The 17,813-nt window shown below is 37.9% G+C and overlaps 1 protein-coding gene across 12 annotated transcripts in view; it reads left to right on the forward strand.

The window, feature by feature from the left end:
• Nucleotides 1–17,813, forward strand: part of PHF20L1 (PHD finger protein 20 like 1) — a 78,217-nt gene that overhangs the window by 15,367 nt on the left and 45,037 nt on the right. For 6 of the 12 annotated variants that reach the window (XM_039525336.1, XM_039525341.1, XM_039525334.1 and 3 more), the window contains exons 3-8: nt 3,571–3,742; nt 4,957–5,041; nt 6,099–6,187; nt 9,184–9,246; nt 13,079–13,286; nt 14,152–14,280. In XM_039525336.1, coding sequence (XP_039381270.1) covers nt 3,571–3,742; nt 4,957–5,041; nt 6,099–6,187; nt 9,184–9,246; nt 13,079–13,286; nt 14,152–14,280 — 746 coding nt within the window. The remainder of the gene's footprint in view (nt 1–3,570; nt 3,743–4,956; nt 5,042–6,098; nt 6,188–9,183; nt 9,247–13,078; nt 13,287–14,151; nt 14,281–17,813) is intronic. The other 6 variants (XM_039525340.1, XM_039525345.1, XM_039525346.1 and 3 more) reach the window with 3 other exon arrangements.

Below are 17,813 nucleotides of genomic sequence, written 5' to 3' on the forward strand. Positions count from 1 at the left end.
TGATCGGGCTTGGGGACTAGGAGTTGATATTTGGGTTTTTTAATTTGGAGATGTCTCATGGAATTCAAAGCGGGCAGCTGGTGAGATACGTGTTCAGAGGTGACCATCTTGTTGATTGTGCTGTATTGGTTAAAACATTCCCAGAGTTTCTGATCATTACATTGAGCTGCCACATTGTCAAAAGTGTAACTCGAGATGCTATTGTCTAGGATGGGGAAGGAGTTCTGCAGTGTATGTGGGTAGGGGATAATGTACAGCCTGCTGGGATGTTCCTTCTCCGGGGCCTGTCCTTTGGGAAGGTTCTTCTCCAGGCTCCACGGTGTCACGTCTGGCACAGACCTAGGCTTGTCCTCCCTTCTGAGATGACTTTGACTGTTTCTGTGAAACTTGAGACCTTCACGAGACTTCAAAAAGATCAGAGTGAGCAATGGGGAATAGATCCCAGGCATATGGGTGGGTGGGAGGGCTTTTCTTGCATCTGAAGGGTGTCTGAGGTGGAGGTAACAGATTCTCTTCCGAGGAGAGTCCAAAGATGTGTGCAGTTGCGTCCCAGGATCACTGGTTGGGGTAGGTGATCCTATCTGGAGGTGCCCTGTCTGGTCTGCTGCCTGCAAAATTGCAGATGCCATTGGGTATGTATGGATTTCTCCATGGATGCAGGAAATCTGGACTGATCACTCTCGATCTGTGGCTTTGGGTCAGACTAAGTCCTATTGAAGTAGAGTTTGTCCATACCACTCCCCCATGTTTGGCCCTGTTTTAATTGGGATCATGAAGGGCCTTGCGTCCTAATTCCTAGGCAGTTCTGCCTCTAAGAACCTTTCGGGTGTCTCCACTTCCTCCACGGCAGATGTGTTTGAACCTCCATAGGGAGAATGTGCAGCTGATGTTCCAAGACAATATTGTCCATGAGCTCCACCATCATCTTGGCTTCCAGGTATAGCCATTGGGTAGCTAGATCCTGGAGCTGTTGAGCTACCTCCTGGAGGTGTGTCCCATTAAGGAATGACTCCAGCCGAAATTTGTTTCAATAAGCCTATAAAGAGAGACCAAGGCAGCCCAGGATGCTCCCCTGCCCCCACATTTCCTGCTGTCCTCTTTTATACTGTAACTAAGGTCCATCTCTCTTCTCAGCCCGCTGCACTCCTCTGACCCCAAAGGAATGGTATCCCATATAACTTCACAGGATTATGTATAAATGTAACATTTATTTCAGTAAAAGATATTAGCTCAGTGGTTTGAGCCTTGGCCTGCTAAACCCAGGGTTGTGAGCTCAATCCTTGAGGGGACCACTTAGGGATCTGGGGCAAAAATCAGTACTTCGTCCTGCTAGTGAAGGCAGGGGGCTGGACTCGATGACCTTTCAAGGTCTCTTCCAGCTCTAGGAGATGGGTATATCTCCAATTATTAAATATTAACAGAATACAGTCAGTCACTTTTCTAGCTAATAACTTGTTAAAATGTATCTTGCAGATCAACCAGCAGATCAACCAGCGGACAGATATATTTGTTGAATATCATGTTCAACAAACGTCACTGGTTTTGTTCAAGTAATAGATTTTCTGAATAATACTCAACCAATCCTACTTACAGCATCTTATGTTTTGTTATATCCCTAGCTTCAGTCTTTCATTTTTTTGTTCTGTATCAGATTGTGGTGCACCTTTTACTAAGTTGTCTTTAGTGTCGTCTTCCTCTCTCCTTTTTCCATATACTGTGTTCTCTACTGCCTCATTTACAATTTCTGCCTTTCATATTGTTTTCCATTTCTCCCAAAAGCATGGTCGCTTCTGTATTTCAACAGTTTATCCCTCCCTCTGTTCTGCTCAGACCAATACATGCACCCCCTGTAGGGCTTGGAAATTTTACCAAACAGCTTATAGCCAGAGAACTAAATCTACCAGCTCACTTGCTGAAAAATAACTTGATAAGCAGCAGGGAAGAAGAAGAATCCCTAAACTTCATAGAAAGTATGTTTGTTTGTTTTTAAATTAGGATTTAGTGTTTAAAGGTTGCTATGTCAGAAATTTGAAAATAAAGGTTGCTGTGTCAGAAATTTGAAAATAAAAAAGTTGATATCTCTTTCAATATCAGGTGGCACAGTGCTTCAGGCAGGATAAGGGAATATGCAGTAGGAATAGAAAATGACTGCAGCAGCTGCCACCCTTTAATGTTGAGGGAACATTGTCATTGTTGCAGAATGTAGATTGAGTCTCCTGCTTTGGAAATAGGCAGCCCTCCTTTCACGGTAAATAAATGTTTCAGTAGCTCCAGGATCTTTGTCATTTTCTATCCATTGTCACTCCTATTTTTTGGAAGTGTAGAACTTCCCAAGAAATTGTTTCTAAGTTAACCTGGATTCCCAAAATATTAACTTGGGAGGAAATTTCTTAAACTTAAAAAATCCACCAGATAGTTTTAGAAGGTGCTTTTGTGTTTTCAGATCCATTTATGTATTTGCTCTCTTTTCAGCACACCAGTCTTGTAAGCACTTTATGAAACTGAAATAATGTAATCTGGTTATATTGATGGTGGACATTCTGTCAGAAGACTAGATATTGCCTTATTTCTGCCCAACTAGTCGCTCCCTAAAGCCAAAATAGCCCTTAGAAAAACAAAATTAAATAATGTGGCTTGATTCCTGTGGAATCTAAATGCACCACCCTGATCATTATGTAGCTCCACAGATACTAAAGATTTGAAAAATGGGAAGTCTCTTTGCCAGACTTAATACAGGTTATACAGGTCCCAAAGTAGGGGGTAGTTAAAATCCATGTTAAATTCTAACTTTAGGTGATGAAGAGTTATTCTGATTGAGGGCCACGTGTAGTTGGTTCTACTGATTATATGTAAAGTTTGAGGGGCAATTAGAACCCACAGTCTTTAATTAATACTGGTGTCTTTGTTTTAATAAATGTGCAATTTAAAAAATATTAATATAGAAAAATGACTGTGAATTAGATTTGGTAGTGACAAAGTCTGTGGAGCTGATCTGCAAATTAGTCAACAGCTTAGATTCAAAAGGAATGTTCTGTCAACTCCAATTGTTTTTGATTAGTTAGCAGCTTGGATTTGCCTGAAATCAATGAAGCAAGTATGTGGAACATTTGTTATGCAGATTAAAAGTAATAAATTCATTTTTTTAAAGCCAATTCACCACTCCGCTATCCCTCCAGGAAAAGAAACAAACCCTTCTGTTCTTGCTTTAATCAACAAAATTATGAATACAAAGCTAAGCATGAAACTTCCAATATTTAACCCAAATAAGGCATCCATTTTAACATTACCTAGCAGTTTCAGCCTTAAATCTGAATTTCACAATTGTATGGCTGTAAGACAGGACAGTGACCCACCTTTAATATACGTAGAGGATTTTGCAGCTAGGTATTGTCATATCAACAATTTAACATGTTTAAAACTTCTTTCAAATACAAACTGATTCTTAGTACCAAATGTTGGTGCAGTTACCACCACCACAGTAGCTTAAACTGTTACATGAGTACATCTTTATGCAGAACGTTGCTGGAAAAAGTTGCACAATTGACACTTTTCCTTTTGTTGTTGTTAAAGGTATCCATCTCGCATTGAGAAAATAGACTATGAAGAGGGAAAGATGTTGGTCCATTTTGAACGTTGGAGTCATCGCTATGATGAGTGGATTTATTGGGACAGCAATAGATTACGACCCCTGGAAAGACCAGCACTAAGGAAAGAAGGGCTAAAAGATGATGATGAATTTGTTGTAAGTAGCAAGTTAATTTTTTTATGACTCCTTCCCTAAATTATTTTATTTAGGCTTGGAAGGATTAGATTTTTATCAGTTAATGCCTGTAAACATCAATTTCACCATAAAACCACAAATGGACGAAAAAATATTTCCTTCAGTGATAATTAGGGCTGTCAATCGCAGTTAACTCACGTGATTAACTTAAATTTATCGCGCTTAATCGCAGTTTTAATCGCACTGTTAAACAATAGAATACCAATTGAAATTTATTAAATATTTTGAATGTTTTTCTATATGTTCATACATATTGTATTCTGTGTTGTAACTGAAATCAAAGTGTATATTTTTTATTACAAATATTTACACTGTAAAAATGATAAAAGAAATAGTATTTTTCAGTTCACCTCAAACAAGTACTGTAGTGCAATCTCTTTGATGTGAAAGTGCAATTTACAAATATAGATTATTCACTCAAAAACAAAACAGTGTAAAACTTCAACGCCTACAGGTTCATTCAGTCCTACTTCTCGTTCAGCCAATCACTAAGACAAACAAGTTTGTTTACATTTACAGGAGATAATGCTGCCCTCTTCTTATTTACAGTGTTGCTAGAAAGTGAGAACAGGCATTTGCATGGCACTTTTGTAGCCGGCATTGCAAAGTATTTGTGCCAGATGCGCTGAAGATTCATATTTGTATTCTGTGTTGTAATTGAAAGAAATATATTTGAAAATGTAGAAAACATCCAAAAATATTTAAATAAATGGTATTCTATTATTAACAGTGATTAATGGTTTGACAGCCCTAAGATCAAAATTTACACATAGGCAAAGTTTAAAAAAAAAAAAAAAGTGCTGCTTGAGAACTTAAGGATATTTACTTTGTAAATTTTAATTTGTATATTTTGATATGTGATATAGGTAATTTGTGTTTTAACAGTTATAAAGCTTTTAACTTTAGGAATGTCAGCAGCTACTGTCATTAAATAATTGTCTGACCCCCCCCCCTTCAAAAATTGTCAAAATTTTGATCAATAAACTTTTAAAAAATGCTTAAAAATAAAGATCAATATTATTTGTCAAAGTTATAAAAAGTAAAAATTGAATTCTGCCAAACCTAATGGTATCAATTTTTTTTTCCAAGGTAAATATTGCTAAGTTATAAAGCTTAAGTTTGTTTAGGAAAGGTTTGCAGGGCAAGATATTAACAATTAAAAATGTTTAAATTAGGATTTTAAACCTGGAGAAGAGGTGCTAGCTCGTTGGACAGACTGTCGATATTATCCTGCTAAGATTGAAGCAATTAACAAGGAGGGTATGTATATAAATACAGTGCATCTGTAAGTACTTTTATTTGTTTACCAGGAACACTGCTATACTGTTTAAAATCAAAATGTGTTTACATACGGTTTTATTCACTACGTTAAACATACTGTAGGAAGCATATTGCTAGTCTATGAGGGGGAGGTATGGGTTTGATCTAGTGAGCATTTACCATCTTTTATTTCTATGAAATTAAAAACTTGGGGTACCTCCTCCACTTTATAGTAATGTAACTTTCATTTATAGTAGCAAGACGAACATCCTTGCCTCAATATTATAGAACCCTTCACAGTACTGTTGGTTTGGGTTTACATTTATATGCTTACAGTACCTCAGTTCTTCTAGAAAACATTTAAAACAATCTCATTTCTGAGCTTTGGTAATCAGTGAAATAAGATAAAGTAAATGCAATATTAAAAGGAAAATGCCAGCTAGTTTAGGCATAAAATTTAAAGTAGCTTAACGTTTACATTGTTTTGTTTTACAATAAAAGCATTGCAATAGATTTTATTTAAAAACTAATGAAAATTGTTTTTGGGTGTTGGTTTAAATGTACTGATAATATGTGGCATTTTTGGATTAATAAAGTGGAAATTTATAAACAAAAATGAAGCACTACTTATTGTCCAAACTGTGAGAAATGAAGGATGTAATCATATAAAATAGGTTTTACAGTTTTAGTTCAACTGTCCAAGGTCCTGAAACCACAAACACATATCTCAGTAACTTTATGCGCTTGTCTCATCTTATAGTCCCATAGAACTCAACACTGAGTTTTTCATTGTGAATAAAGAGGGTTTTTAAGCACTTCTATCTTGATTGTGTCCCTTTTAATCTTGATGTGATCCAAGGAGGATATGTGATTGTAACTATGAAGGGAAAAATTTTAAATAGATGCTCAATCCTATAGTATTTGCAGAGCCAAAGCACTCACTGATGTCACACAGTCATTTCAGACCCAGTCCTGCATGTATTTGTAGCATTTTGGGGAAGTAGTGAGGTAGGTATGTTTCTAACTACTCATAGTGATTGCATCAATCCTGTTTTAGGAACCTTCACAGTACAGTTCTATGATGGAGTTATTCGATGCCTAAAAAGGATGCATATCAAATCTATGCCTGAGGATGCCAAAGGGCAGGTGAGGATATTAGGCATCTTTTCTTGCTTGTTTGTGTTGACTACTAAACAGGGCATGTGGTATTAAGTGACCTGTGAACAAATTATCTGCTGAATACCCCATGCAGGAAGGGCCATGTAACACAAATGATTTTAAACTTGCTGCTACCTTCTCTTTAGGTCCCTCAATATGTTGGTTCACCAGTTCTTAACTGCAGGGGATGCCCTAGCATGTGCTGTGCTAGTGATGTCACCTCAATTATGAAACCTCTGAGTGCAGTATGCTCTCCTCACTGGCTCATCTGTTCCCTGACTGTTCTCTTTCCAATGGTCCCAACCCAGGACTACATAGGGGCTAACAGGTTCTCTCCTCCTTGGTCTTTATGGCCCTTTAGAAGAGGCCTTAGCCCATCAGTGGGCCGCTGCTGGTGGATTTGTTACAATGTCAGATTTCTACCACCTTCTTTTATTAATTCACAGTTGGTTCATTTTTTTTATCTCCCTATGCCAAACCTTTTATCTGTAACAGTCTCAATGCCGTCATAGAAGAGAGTAGCACCCTACCTGGAAGGGAGGCAGGTTATGAGATACACAGATACAAGCTAAGATCAATAGCAGGATTTTAACTTAAATACTTAAGAATTTTATCCAAGTTTTATCTAGTCTCCAAATTTGTATGAAGCCTGCTTTGAGCAATAATCTTTTTAGAGTAATTGTGCTGGTAATGAGAAATTTTAGCTCTTTTTAAAAAATGAAATGATTGTCTGTTGAAACTTGCTAAAAGAAGCGAGCCAATTGATAAAACGCAAATAGTTATAGTCCCCAGTTTTTCAAGAAATTGTTCTTTTACTTGGAAGAGCAGAATTCAAACGTCTAATCTGCTCTGGAAAATGACATAAAAATGAATAAATTACTGGGTTTGGTTTTTATATGACTATTTGCAAATAGAGAAATGGGAGGGTCTTTTAAACAATAATTTGTGCATGCTTCTGTGTAACTGATAGCTTTAAATCATGATATGACAATCATGCAAAGAAGTTAGGACTTTGGAGAAGGACAGGAAATGGATTATTTTGGGCATCTTCAGACTTCAATCGCCCCCGCCGCCCTTTTTTTTTTTTTTTAATTAAATACTCACATAACCATCCAGCAAGAGGCTGATGATAATGTGTATTCTATTGAGTTTCTGTACAAACATTAATTGTGTATAACCCGATGAGGTAAGAAGTTAAACATTATTTCATTCAATTTTACAAATAGGGAAAGTTAGGCAGAGAGGTTGCGACTTGAATAAAGAAGAATAGTGAGCTTTGATTAGAGTTCAGAAGTGTCCTTTGCTTGTTTCACTAAATCATGTTCTCTGTTACACTATTGAGATACTGCTCTGTAGCTAAAGGCCACTTTGACTTCTCAGCTGAGAAACAAAAGCTCAGTTGAAACAACCAGCCAGTGATGGGAGAAAGTCTGTAGGCATGCTAGTGCCATAAATAGCAGTCCGAATGGCACTCTTACAAACGCAATACATTATTCTGCTTATCTTCAAATATTGAGACACTTGTGGTGTTTGATTTCATGCATCTGAGGCCAAACCTGAGTGGCTATAGTGGAGATCTTGAGGAATAATCACTGGGACAAACTTGCATTTTTGGCGATTAATTTTGATTTCTACACGGGCTAGGAAATGTTCACATATAAAATGAAAGATGAGATTAATCTTGACATTTCTAAGTCCCCCAAATCAGAGGCAGGAGTACAAATCTCTTGATCTCAAAGCAGGCTCTGGGTTTCATTTTTTAGGTAGTAATATAACTGCTGGACAGGAGACTAGGTAAATCTATTACGCTATGGCAAAAAATATCCATCTTTATTTCAAAAGTATTTGTGTTGTAAAAATAAAAATACAGCCTAAGATTGGTTTGAAGGTCAAAGTTATCTAAGACTAAGTTTTGTTTCAAATTAAAATTGTTCTTTTATTCTAAAAGAAGACACTTACTAGGAATTATTGCACAGGCATAGGTTTTTATATGATTTCTCAAAGAATACCCCCAACATAATTTGATATGAAAGTCATGCATCAGATGAACCTGTGATACTAATTGTTAAATTCAGACCCAGAACTTTTTTCCTGTTGTGATTTCTCCCCCCTCCTGCCCCTTTCCCTCCCAAAAATACTTGTATATAGAGTTGTTATAGAGGTTTAAAATTGTATAACTTTTTAAAAATAATAGTAAGGTATTAACATGCAACATTTTTTTCTGAAAATGTTGAATGTGCGCAAAAATAATTTGTCCATTAGTGTGTAAGCTGACCTGAGAATTACAGGGGCAACGTTTTGATATTTTTAATTCACTAAAAGTTGACTACAAATTCATTTTTCTAGCATCTTTAAAATAGTGAGTCTGTATAAAATATAACATTAACATTTTTATATAAGGATTTTTTCTGCTCCCTTCGTTTGTGTCGTCTCTTGTGTGTAACTAAGAGCAGTGTATGAGTGATGCAAGTGACCACTAGAACAGTGAAAGTGGTTATACCCAAAGTACTGTCAAATGTACAAATTAAGCACCTTGAAGAGACTATTTTTTTATTTTTCTATTCCAGTAATCTTTGGAGTTATTTGTAACAAAAATAGGTGTAATATTTTCAGATGGAAATGTGATTTTAAGTTCACATTGTCTCTTTAAAGTGAGCGATACTGTAGAACTTGTAACATTCTAAGTAAATTTTTTTTAACGCTACAGTATTTGTGAGTATTCAGAAGTTTCAGCTGTGAGGGTGGAAAGGCAAAAACAAACTATACAAATATTTTTGTATTCTTATTTATATGGAGACTACAGGCCAGGTTCCTGCTTGGATTATCTACGTTTTAAAATTTAGACAGAAATGCAACTGAGGTGGGGAAGAGAAGAAATGGAAAAGGGGGAGAATGAAAACTGCCCTTGGGGAGCACTTACAAATAATTCAGATAACTTATTTGTTCTGTTTCATGTGTTTTTGTTTTATCTTCAATATAATTAGGCGCGCGAGAGGGAGCAGATAGCGCCGGAGCTGAGATTAGTGACGGAAATCGAACCAAAAGAAGTGAGTTTTGAGGAGGGATTTGAAGGAGAGGGAGGGAACTTGGTACATAGGACGAGGAAGCTGAGGTTAAAAAGGCACAATTGGCACAGAGACAAAGAAGAGATGATAGGAGAAAACAAGAGCTGAGATGTAGGTGAGGCAGAGCTGCGTAGGGTGTTGAATGTGAGAGCAAGGAATCCAGTCTTGATTCCGAAACAGCCAGTGAGCTAGAAAGGGGTGTGGATGTGTGCATGGTGGGAAGGATAATCTGGTAGGAGTGCCAAAGAGGAAGTTAACTGCCGTGTTTTAGATAGAGAAGTGAAGAGGTGGTAGTTGTGATAGCTGAAGAGAGAGGTGGCAAGACATGAATCCAGCTGTTGGCAGAAGGGATGGATTTTAGAACTGCTACTGCTTTTTGCCTTCCCACTGTTGCAGTTATAAAATTACAAAATTAATTGTATTTAAGATGCAATTGTCCTAGCCAATCAATGTATAGGGATGCTGGATGGTTCCTGCTAACTTATTTCTTTATTATGCAGTTTCCTGAAGTTTGGCTTAGTTGATCTGATTTTTTAATGACTGGTTTGCTATATAGTCATGCAGTATGCCAGTCCCTGAACTCTAGCAAGGGCTATTTTTGACCAGTTAGAGCACAGTGATTTCTTTAATAAGTTACTATGCAAATCCTTTTGCTTTGACTTTCTCAGAATTCCATCTATTTGTCCAAAACCGGAACTGCTGCTTTATCTTCTGACTGCTTTCTGTTACTCTGTTGCCCCATATAGCCCTGGACAGGATAATTAAACAAATGTTTGTAGTGGGGGGTAGGAGGAGAAAGAAAGGAACTAAGTCTTCCTTAAGTGGCAGGGAGGAAATACTGAGGTGGGAAAAGGTTATCTGAGGAGAACATTGTGGCTCAGAAGCGGAGGCTGCCATGTTGGCTGTGGTTTGATCATAGGCAATGGGTAATCAGAACAAAGTGATTTATAATGGCTATTCAGAGCACTGGGGAGGAAGGGGATGAACTTATTTCAGGAGATTGCTCCATTTTAACTTGGTAATAACTGAATCCTGGAATTTGTATATATAGTGCATGACAAAAAAGCTGCTGTTACTGATGTGATTAAAATTATTTGAATGACAGGTTACTGAGAGTCTGGCTACATCTCAGTATTGTGGCTGGCTGTTAGGTTAGAAACCTGGTAACAATCCCAATTCAAGAAAGACTTGAAACTCATTCAGATTAGAGTCCACCTTTCTTCTTCTTCTTCTTTATTTTTCCTTATACAAGTTTTATAAAGGCTTGTAAATAAACTCTGAGCTTACATTTGAAGATGCTTTCTTTCTGAACAGGAATTTCTGTGCTTATCAAGAGAAGAATATATCCTTTAGTTTCTTACACATGAAATTATCCGTGATGGGGCACTCAGCCAAAATAAAAATAGACTAGCAAAGTCTCTGGCCAGTTTCCTTCATTGTGTATAACAGTCTTTAAACAAAAAACAATATAAATAGGACAATTCTTGTCTCCAGATCTTCCCGTCTTGGCTTCTAGTCATGCAGCCTCCATGTGGTTCCTCTTTACCTGCACCTCCAAAACTTTGTATGGCTCTGAGCTTAAAAAAAGCTTGTGCACAAGTATAGGTAGAAACCTAACCCCAGTCACCCTCCTCTCAGGGTGACACTTTCATAGGGGAATTTGAAAGCCTGAGCTTAGAAACCTTGCTGGGATTTAACCCCAAAATCATCATACCACTGTCTGACTCAGCAGGACCCCCATTTATGGACATCACTGGGGCAGTGCCGCCTATGCGGCACCAAATAATCTGTACATTCCATCTCTTGCTTACATCTATCAACTTGTTGACCTAAACTGCACTAAGTAAATAAAAAAATAAATATAAATTGCAGAAGTGGGTCTACACTTTTACAATTTTGTAGGTTAGCTCAGATTCATACTGGAAACTCTTTTGGGGGCAGAGACTTTGTCTTTTTAATATGTGTAGTTGGTATTAGCTCAATCAGTAGAGGTGAATACTAAGTTAATGATATTCAGACACATACATAACTAACTTATCCTGAGGACTACAGAATAAGGGGAGAATGTTAACTTCACAGGAAAGTTACTTGATCTTCTTGCATCAGTGTCTAACGTCCTGAAAAAGGGACCTTGCTTACTATTGATGTGTTGAAACTATCACTGTCACAAAATGTGTAGTTTATTACACAGTGGAGATACATATTCAGTGCAAAACAGTGGTAGAAATTTGAATTAAAGGTTGGGCTGTATGAAGAAGAGAGAGAATAATGCAGAAAAAGATTTTTAACTGAAGGTATGTCCCCATGACACCTTAAAGGGAGCACAGAAAATAGAAAAGGTCCACTGAATGGTAATTGGAAAAACTGGTAGAGGTGTTGTATAGAAAGGTTTCCATATGTAAAGAAATTAAAGGGATTTGGATTGTTTAGTTTGGAAAGAAGTGAAGTATGATTGGAAGAGTGAAAGGGGGGAGGGATAGCTCAGTGGTTTGAGCATTGGCCTGCTAAAATCAGGGTTGTGAGTTCAATTCTCAAGGGGGCCACTTAGGGATCTGGGGCAAAATCAGTACTTGTTCCTGCTAGTGAAGGCAGGGGGCTGGACTCTGACCCTTCAGGGTCCCTTCCAGATCTGTGAGATAGGTATATCTCCATATATAAAGCCAGTCAGGTACTGTTTTTTTAATATATCCCATAATACAGTAGCAAGGAAACAATCCAGATGAAATACAGCACATTTTAAATGAATAAAGGAAATATTTTATTACTTACTGAGTGCTGTCTCCACCAGAGAAGAAAATGTGGTCTTTGCTCTAGGGATATTATAACACCTTTCATGCACATGCACACACAGTACAATTTAAACATAACATGCGTACCTACATATAAAACATTAATGAGATCAAACAGTCAGATGGTCTAAAATAAATCTTTTCCTTCAAAAAGTTTAAAAATATATTCAGTTGGTGAATACAATTGTTTTTATGTAACAAAATTTTTCTATGGAAAACACTGCTGCAAGATGTTAAGACAAATGGGTTACTGTAGTAGAGTTGTCAAGTCATTAGAAGAGGGGATCAGGGTCAAGACACCTAGGTTCTGCTACTGCTCACTGTGTGGCCAAGGGCAAGTCACTTGAATTCCCTGTGTGCCAGTTTACCTACCCATCTCTAAAATGGTAATAAGCTCTTCCTACCTTGCAGGTGGATTGTGACAGTTAATTGCTGTTTATAGAGCCATTTGAGATTATTGGATAAAGCTTGAAAATTTAATACAGTAGGAATAGTATTTGCAGATACTCTAGAAATTGCTGTACCAGAGTTACCATTGCTTCAGGTCATTACCTGACCCACGGCTTAGGTGTTAAAGAATTCTCCTGCCCTTGTATTGTGCAGTTTGCAAGACATGTATGGGGCACAGAGGGATTGGTCTTCCATTTGAAATCGCTAGATTAGTGTAGGCCACAGCTAGAGACAGGATAATGGAGTTAATGGCCTGTTCCAGTATGACAGAGCCTGTATTTCTGTAACTCTTATAGTATACAGATTAGTTATTAAGGCACAATAGTGCTTGAAAGGCTAATCATGGAGAGAGATTTCCATATGCAGTGTTTTTGTTATTTTTTTTAAAATCCATGAGGTAGATTCTAGTTACAGTATGTAGGCAATTTGGGAAGTACATTTTACTGAATCCTGGGCAATAGTCATAAAACTAAACATAAATGTACTTGGCAATTTCTGGATGAGAATGCTCACTATTTGTAAATAGTGTCGCAAACAGCTACTAATACTCCTCCACCTTTGTTTTCTTTTTGGAGGATTGGATAGCTTTGGTCAAAGCTGCTGCTGCAGCAGCAGCCAAGAACAAAGCAGGAAGTAAACCTCGGACCAGTGCAAACAGCAATAAAGATAAAGAGGAGAGAAAATGGTTTAAAGTACCTTCAAAGAAGGAAGAAACCTCAACCTCTACAATCATGCAGGAAGTCCAGAAAAAGGAAGAGGAGCCTACATCTAGTGAACCATTCGGTACAAACTATATTCTAGTTCTTATTTTTTTAAAGGCTGCAAATACACCTCTACCCAGATATAACGCTGTCCTCGGGAGCCAAGAAATCTTACCGCGTTATAGGTGAAACTGCGTTATATCGAACTTGCTTGGATCCGCTGGATTGTGCAGCCCTCCCCTCCCCCCCTCGGGAGCAATGCTTTACCACGTTATATCCGAATTCATGTTATATCAGGTCGCATTATATTGGGGTAGAGGTGTACTGTTTTTTCTGCCTGTCCAGTTACTCTTGGCCTCAGAATCTCTCTTGTTCATATTGCAAAATGATACTGCCAATGGTTCTAGACTAGAGGAAGATAGTGTTTGTATCTTAGTAGATGTCAATACCGAAGTCTGGAGCAGTGTTAATCATTTAGATTTATGTGCAAATTTCTGTTTCCTAAATGGCTCAGAGGAGATCAGTAGTTTATTTTTCTAGATCTCTTTATTTCATTTTCCTTTAAGAGGTTTTTAAAAAAAAAACAAAACAAAAAAACCCACTTAAATTCTAAAGGTTGATGGTTATAATGGAGATTTCTAGATATGTTTGAAGACGATGTAATACATATGTCTCCATGTTTTAAGGGCTATCTAGATTTTTACCTCTGAATCAGTAAATCCTGACGTTCACTTCAACAAATATCTGTTACCTTGAAATTTTAAGTTATAAGTTAATATTTTTCTGCATCCTGTTAATTGTAAATCTTTAAACTGCCAGTTATGGCACATAAAAGCCTACTAATTCATTTTAGAATATATTTTGCATTGAAATATTTACAGTTGATCAGAAATGTTTATGAAATGTGAATTTGTAGATGAACTCTTCCATGTCTGTTCTTTTAAAAGTAGGATTCCCAGTAGTGGACGTTCCAAAGATGGCGTTTGTGCGGGCAGAGAGCACATTATCGCACAAGAGGAAAAGTAATCTAGGCAACTCATTTCAGGCAAAGAGAGCTCGTCTTAACAAGATCACTGGTAAATTTCCTTTTTATTGAGAACATAATTACTTTTTAATATATCCAAATGTTTATGCTTGTACATAGAGTGCTATGGTAGATCAGTACGTCTGTTTATTATATTAATACTTTGCAGTTACCATTTTTGATAATCTCAAAGCACTACACAAAGAGTAATAAAGCCAACCCTGTCCCAAGAGTTTGACGTAAGGTCTGTGATTTGACCTATGTCTTCAATTCAATGTCATGATAATTTGATCATTCTGAATAGACCTCTTCCTGGAACAAGTGTGTTCATTAGTTTATAACACCTTTTATCTCCTGAATAATTCCCTTTATTGTATGAGGAATGTTATCTACATGGGCTCTGGATATGGCATTCTGAGTATACTACGCACACTGAATCATTGCTAGTAGATCAGTGGAGTAACAATACCACTGGCTTTGGAGACAACCAAAAGTTCTGTCCCAGTTTGTTATGAAGTAATGGCAATTGCATTGCTGGAAGGAGACTAGGAAGAGTCTTAAAGGAAAGTTTAAAAAGCATAAGCATTTATTAATGCACTGAAGCACTAGAAAAGACTTCATAATTTCTAAAAGAATGTGTACCTTATGTTACTATGCAGAGGTATTAAAGGGGCAACCAGTTGTACAGTAACAAAATAAATTTCCATAGGAGGACTGTGACCTGGTGTGCCTGTGACAGCCTTCACTGAAAATGCCAAGATCAGGGCAGGCTGCTGAAGTTAAACTCACCAGCCAGTCACAAATAGTGCTTCTGATTCCTCACACTGGCTATCAAGAAGAAGGAAAAATAATAATAATAATAAAAAAAAAATTACACAGCCCCCTTTATTGCATTCCAGTTCTCTGGCTCCCAGTCAGAACATATGTCCAGAAGTTATTTAGAAAACTCTGCTCTCTATACAAAATGTTCTTCTGACCCCAAAGACTCAGCCACGTTACCAGGTCAGTATTCGTTTGGATCTTACCCAAAATACCATGCTGCCAGCCAATTCCTTAGTGTCTAAAGCGAAAGGTTTATTATAAGGAAAAAAGGAAGAACAAGAAGAGTTATTAAATGGTAAAGCAGTCAGATACACACAGAGACTTCAGAGTCCATATATCCGGTTCTTAGCAGCATTGGTGAGTTTGCTGGTTTGAAAGTCCCTCTGGAACAAATCCACATCCACTCCTCTATTCAGAACTTCATTTGTAGAAAAGTTACTCCAGAGGGACAAAATGGAGATGATGCAGCTGCTTTTTTTATTTCAAGTTGTCGCCTATAAACTTAAACTAAATTTGTAAAATTAAACAGTACATTTTGTAATGGTTATTTGGGGTCACTTAAGTCCCAGCCCTGCAACTTTTTCCATACGAAAGGATCTGTGCACTTACGCATGTTAATTGGCACCCACATAAGTTCAGGGGGGGATCCTCTTTTGAGCAAGCTGCAGAATTGAGGTCTTCTTTGTTAACTTATGAATTGCATGAACTCATGATGACTTCCACTCAGTACTGCAAATTAGTGGGGTTCTGCTTTGCAGTAAATTAATGATTGATTAATTTGGTTTTCTTAAGTAATGTCTTTGCACATCTTGGACTGGAGACAATGTTCTGCTTAATTTAAAAAAAAAAATCCATCAAACTGATGCAACACACATAGTAAGGAATATAATACAGTTTCCTGTAGTAGATCCTTGTGTGGCACAGAAGCATGATAACAACTCCTTAATGGTGTCAAGTATCAGAGGGGTAGCCATGGTAGTCTGCGTCTGTAAATAGCGGCAAAGAGTCCCGTGGCACCTTATAGACTAACGGACATATTGGACACCCACGAAAGCTTATGCTCCAATACGTCTGTTAGTCTATAAGGTGCCACAGGACCCTGTCGCTTTTCACAACTTCTTAATGAAAAGTTATCTGGGTTACTGATGGATTTGCGGTATTCCAGTGTTCTAAATGAGTTACTTTAGGAGAGCCTAGAGTTCACTAAGTGATATACCTCCAGTTTAATGTGTTCTGAATTAATTGTGAGGGTATCTAATTTTCCATGGAATGCAGTAGGTATATCTTGTAGACTGTTCAGTTTGGATAACAATCTCTGTTAAGAGGTAGCTTCTTCTTGGGGCCACAGATTGCAGGAGAAGACTTTCAAACATCAAAGATATCTTGCTGCCTCTGCTTTAGTTTTCCTTTAGGCACATTCAAGTGGGCTGAGTCTCCTCAGCAACGTTATTTATTAGAGATATTAAGTAATAAAGTAAAAGTTCCCGGACAAAGCAGCTCTGAAACACCTACTTTTTGCCTGGGCAACAACAAGCTCTGTGCATAAAGTGTGTGTGTGTGGGGAATTCTGAACATCAGGTTTAAAATTGTTGGCTGTTTCTACTGTCTGGTTGTCAAATGTATATTAGTAGTCTTGTATATGGATTTGTGAATGAAGAACTAGCATTATTTTAAAATACTTGTTTCCCATTGGTCTTACTATCAGGGTCACCTGGAGTCCCTATTACTTAAATCATAGAGAATGAAAATTCTGATTAGATAATCTAGTCCAGTGGTTCTCAAACTTTTTTTTTTTTTTCCCACGGACCACTTGAAAATTGCTGAGGGACTCAGCATACCACTTAATGATCTTTCCAAATGTTGTTTATGCCATTAGCTAACTATTGTAAAGCACTCTGGATAAAAGCACTATATTAAAAAAAATGTAGTAGTAATTGTTTTTTGTTCTACAAATGAAAGCACACACAACTCATATTTTAATATCTGTAGTCTTACCTTTCTAATGTGGTGGATGTGCTCTCTCTCTCCCTGGCCACAGCAGCCCCCGAGCTGGGACTGGGAAGGAAGGGGTCTCCCTTGCTGCGGCAGCCCCCAAGCCTGGGAAGGAGGGGGGGTCTCTCCCCGGCAGCCACATCCCTGGAGCTGGGGAAAGTCGCCTCTTTCTCTGGCCATCTGCACATCCCAGATTTCCCCCACCCCCTCTTCTCATCCCGCTGCCCCCTCCCACCTACCTCCTATTCCCCCCAAGGCCACCACCTCACTTTACATGTGTGTCTTCTCCAGGGTCCAAGCACCTAATTAGTGGAGCCACACCAGCATGGCTCCACTAATTTGGTGGGTGGCCTTTCATTTTCTCATGTGCGGCTGCCCAGGCGTGCACCTTAGAGGGAACTATCCGTGGACCACCTGAATGGAGCTCGCGGACCAGTGGTGGTCTGCAGACCACAGTTGGAGAACCTCTAATCTACTCTATCCACTCGCCTTTGTAAGATTTTTTTCCTTGTGTTAGACGCTTCAGTGTTTTGTTTAGTCCAAACAGGATTTGCATGGGCCTGTTAAAGAGATGAGAATACATAACAGGCAAACTTTGATAGGAACTCTGCAACTGTAACTTATAACTAAGGCCCTACCAAACTCGCAGGCCATTTTGGTCAATTTCACGGTCATAGGATTTAAAAAAAATAAATTTCATGATTTCAGCTATTTAAATCTGACATTTCATGGTGGTGTAATTGTAGGGATTCTGACCCAAAAGGAGGTGTG

The sequence above is a fragment of the Mauremys reevesii genome, linkage group 2 (assembly GCF_016161935.1).
Source record: "Mauremys reevesii isolate NIE-2019 linkage group 2, ASM1616193v1, whole genome shotgun sequence".
NCBI lineage: Eukaryota > Metazoa > Chordata > Testudines > Geoemydidae > Mauremys > Mauremys reevesii.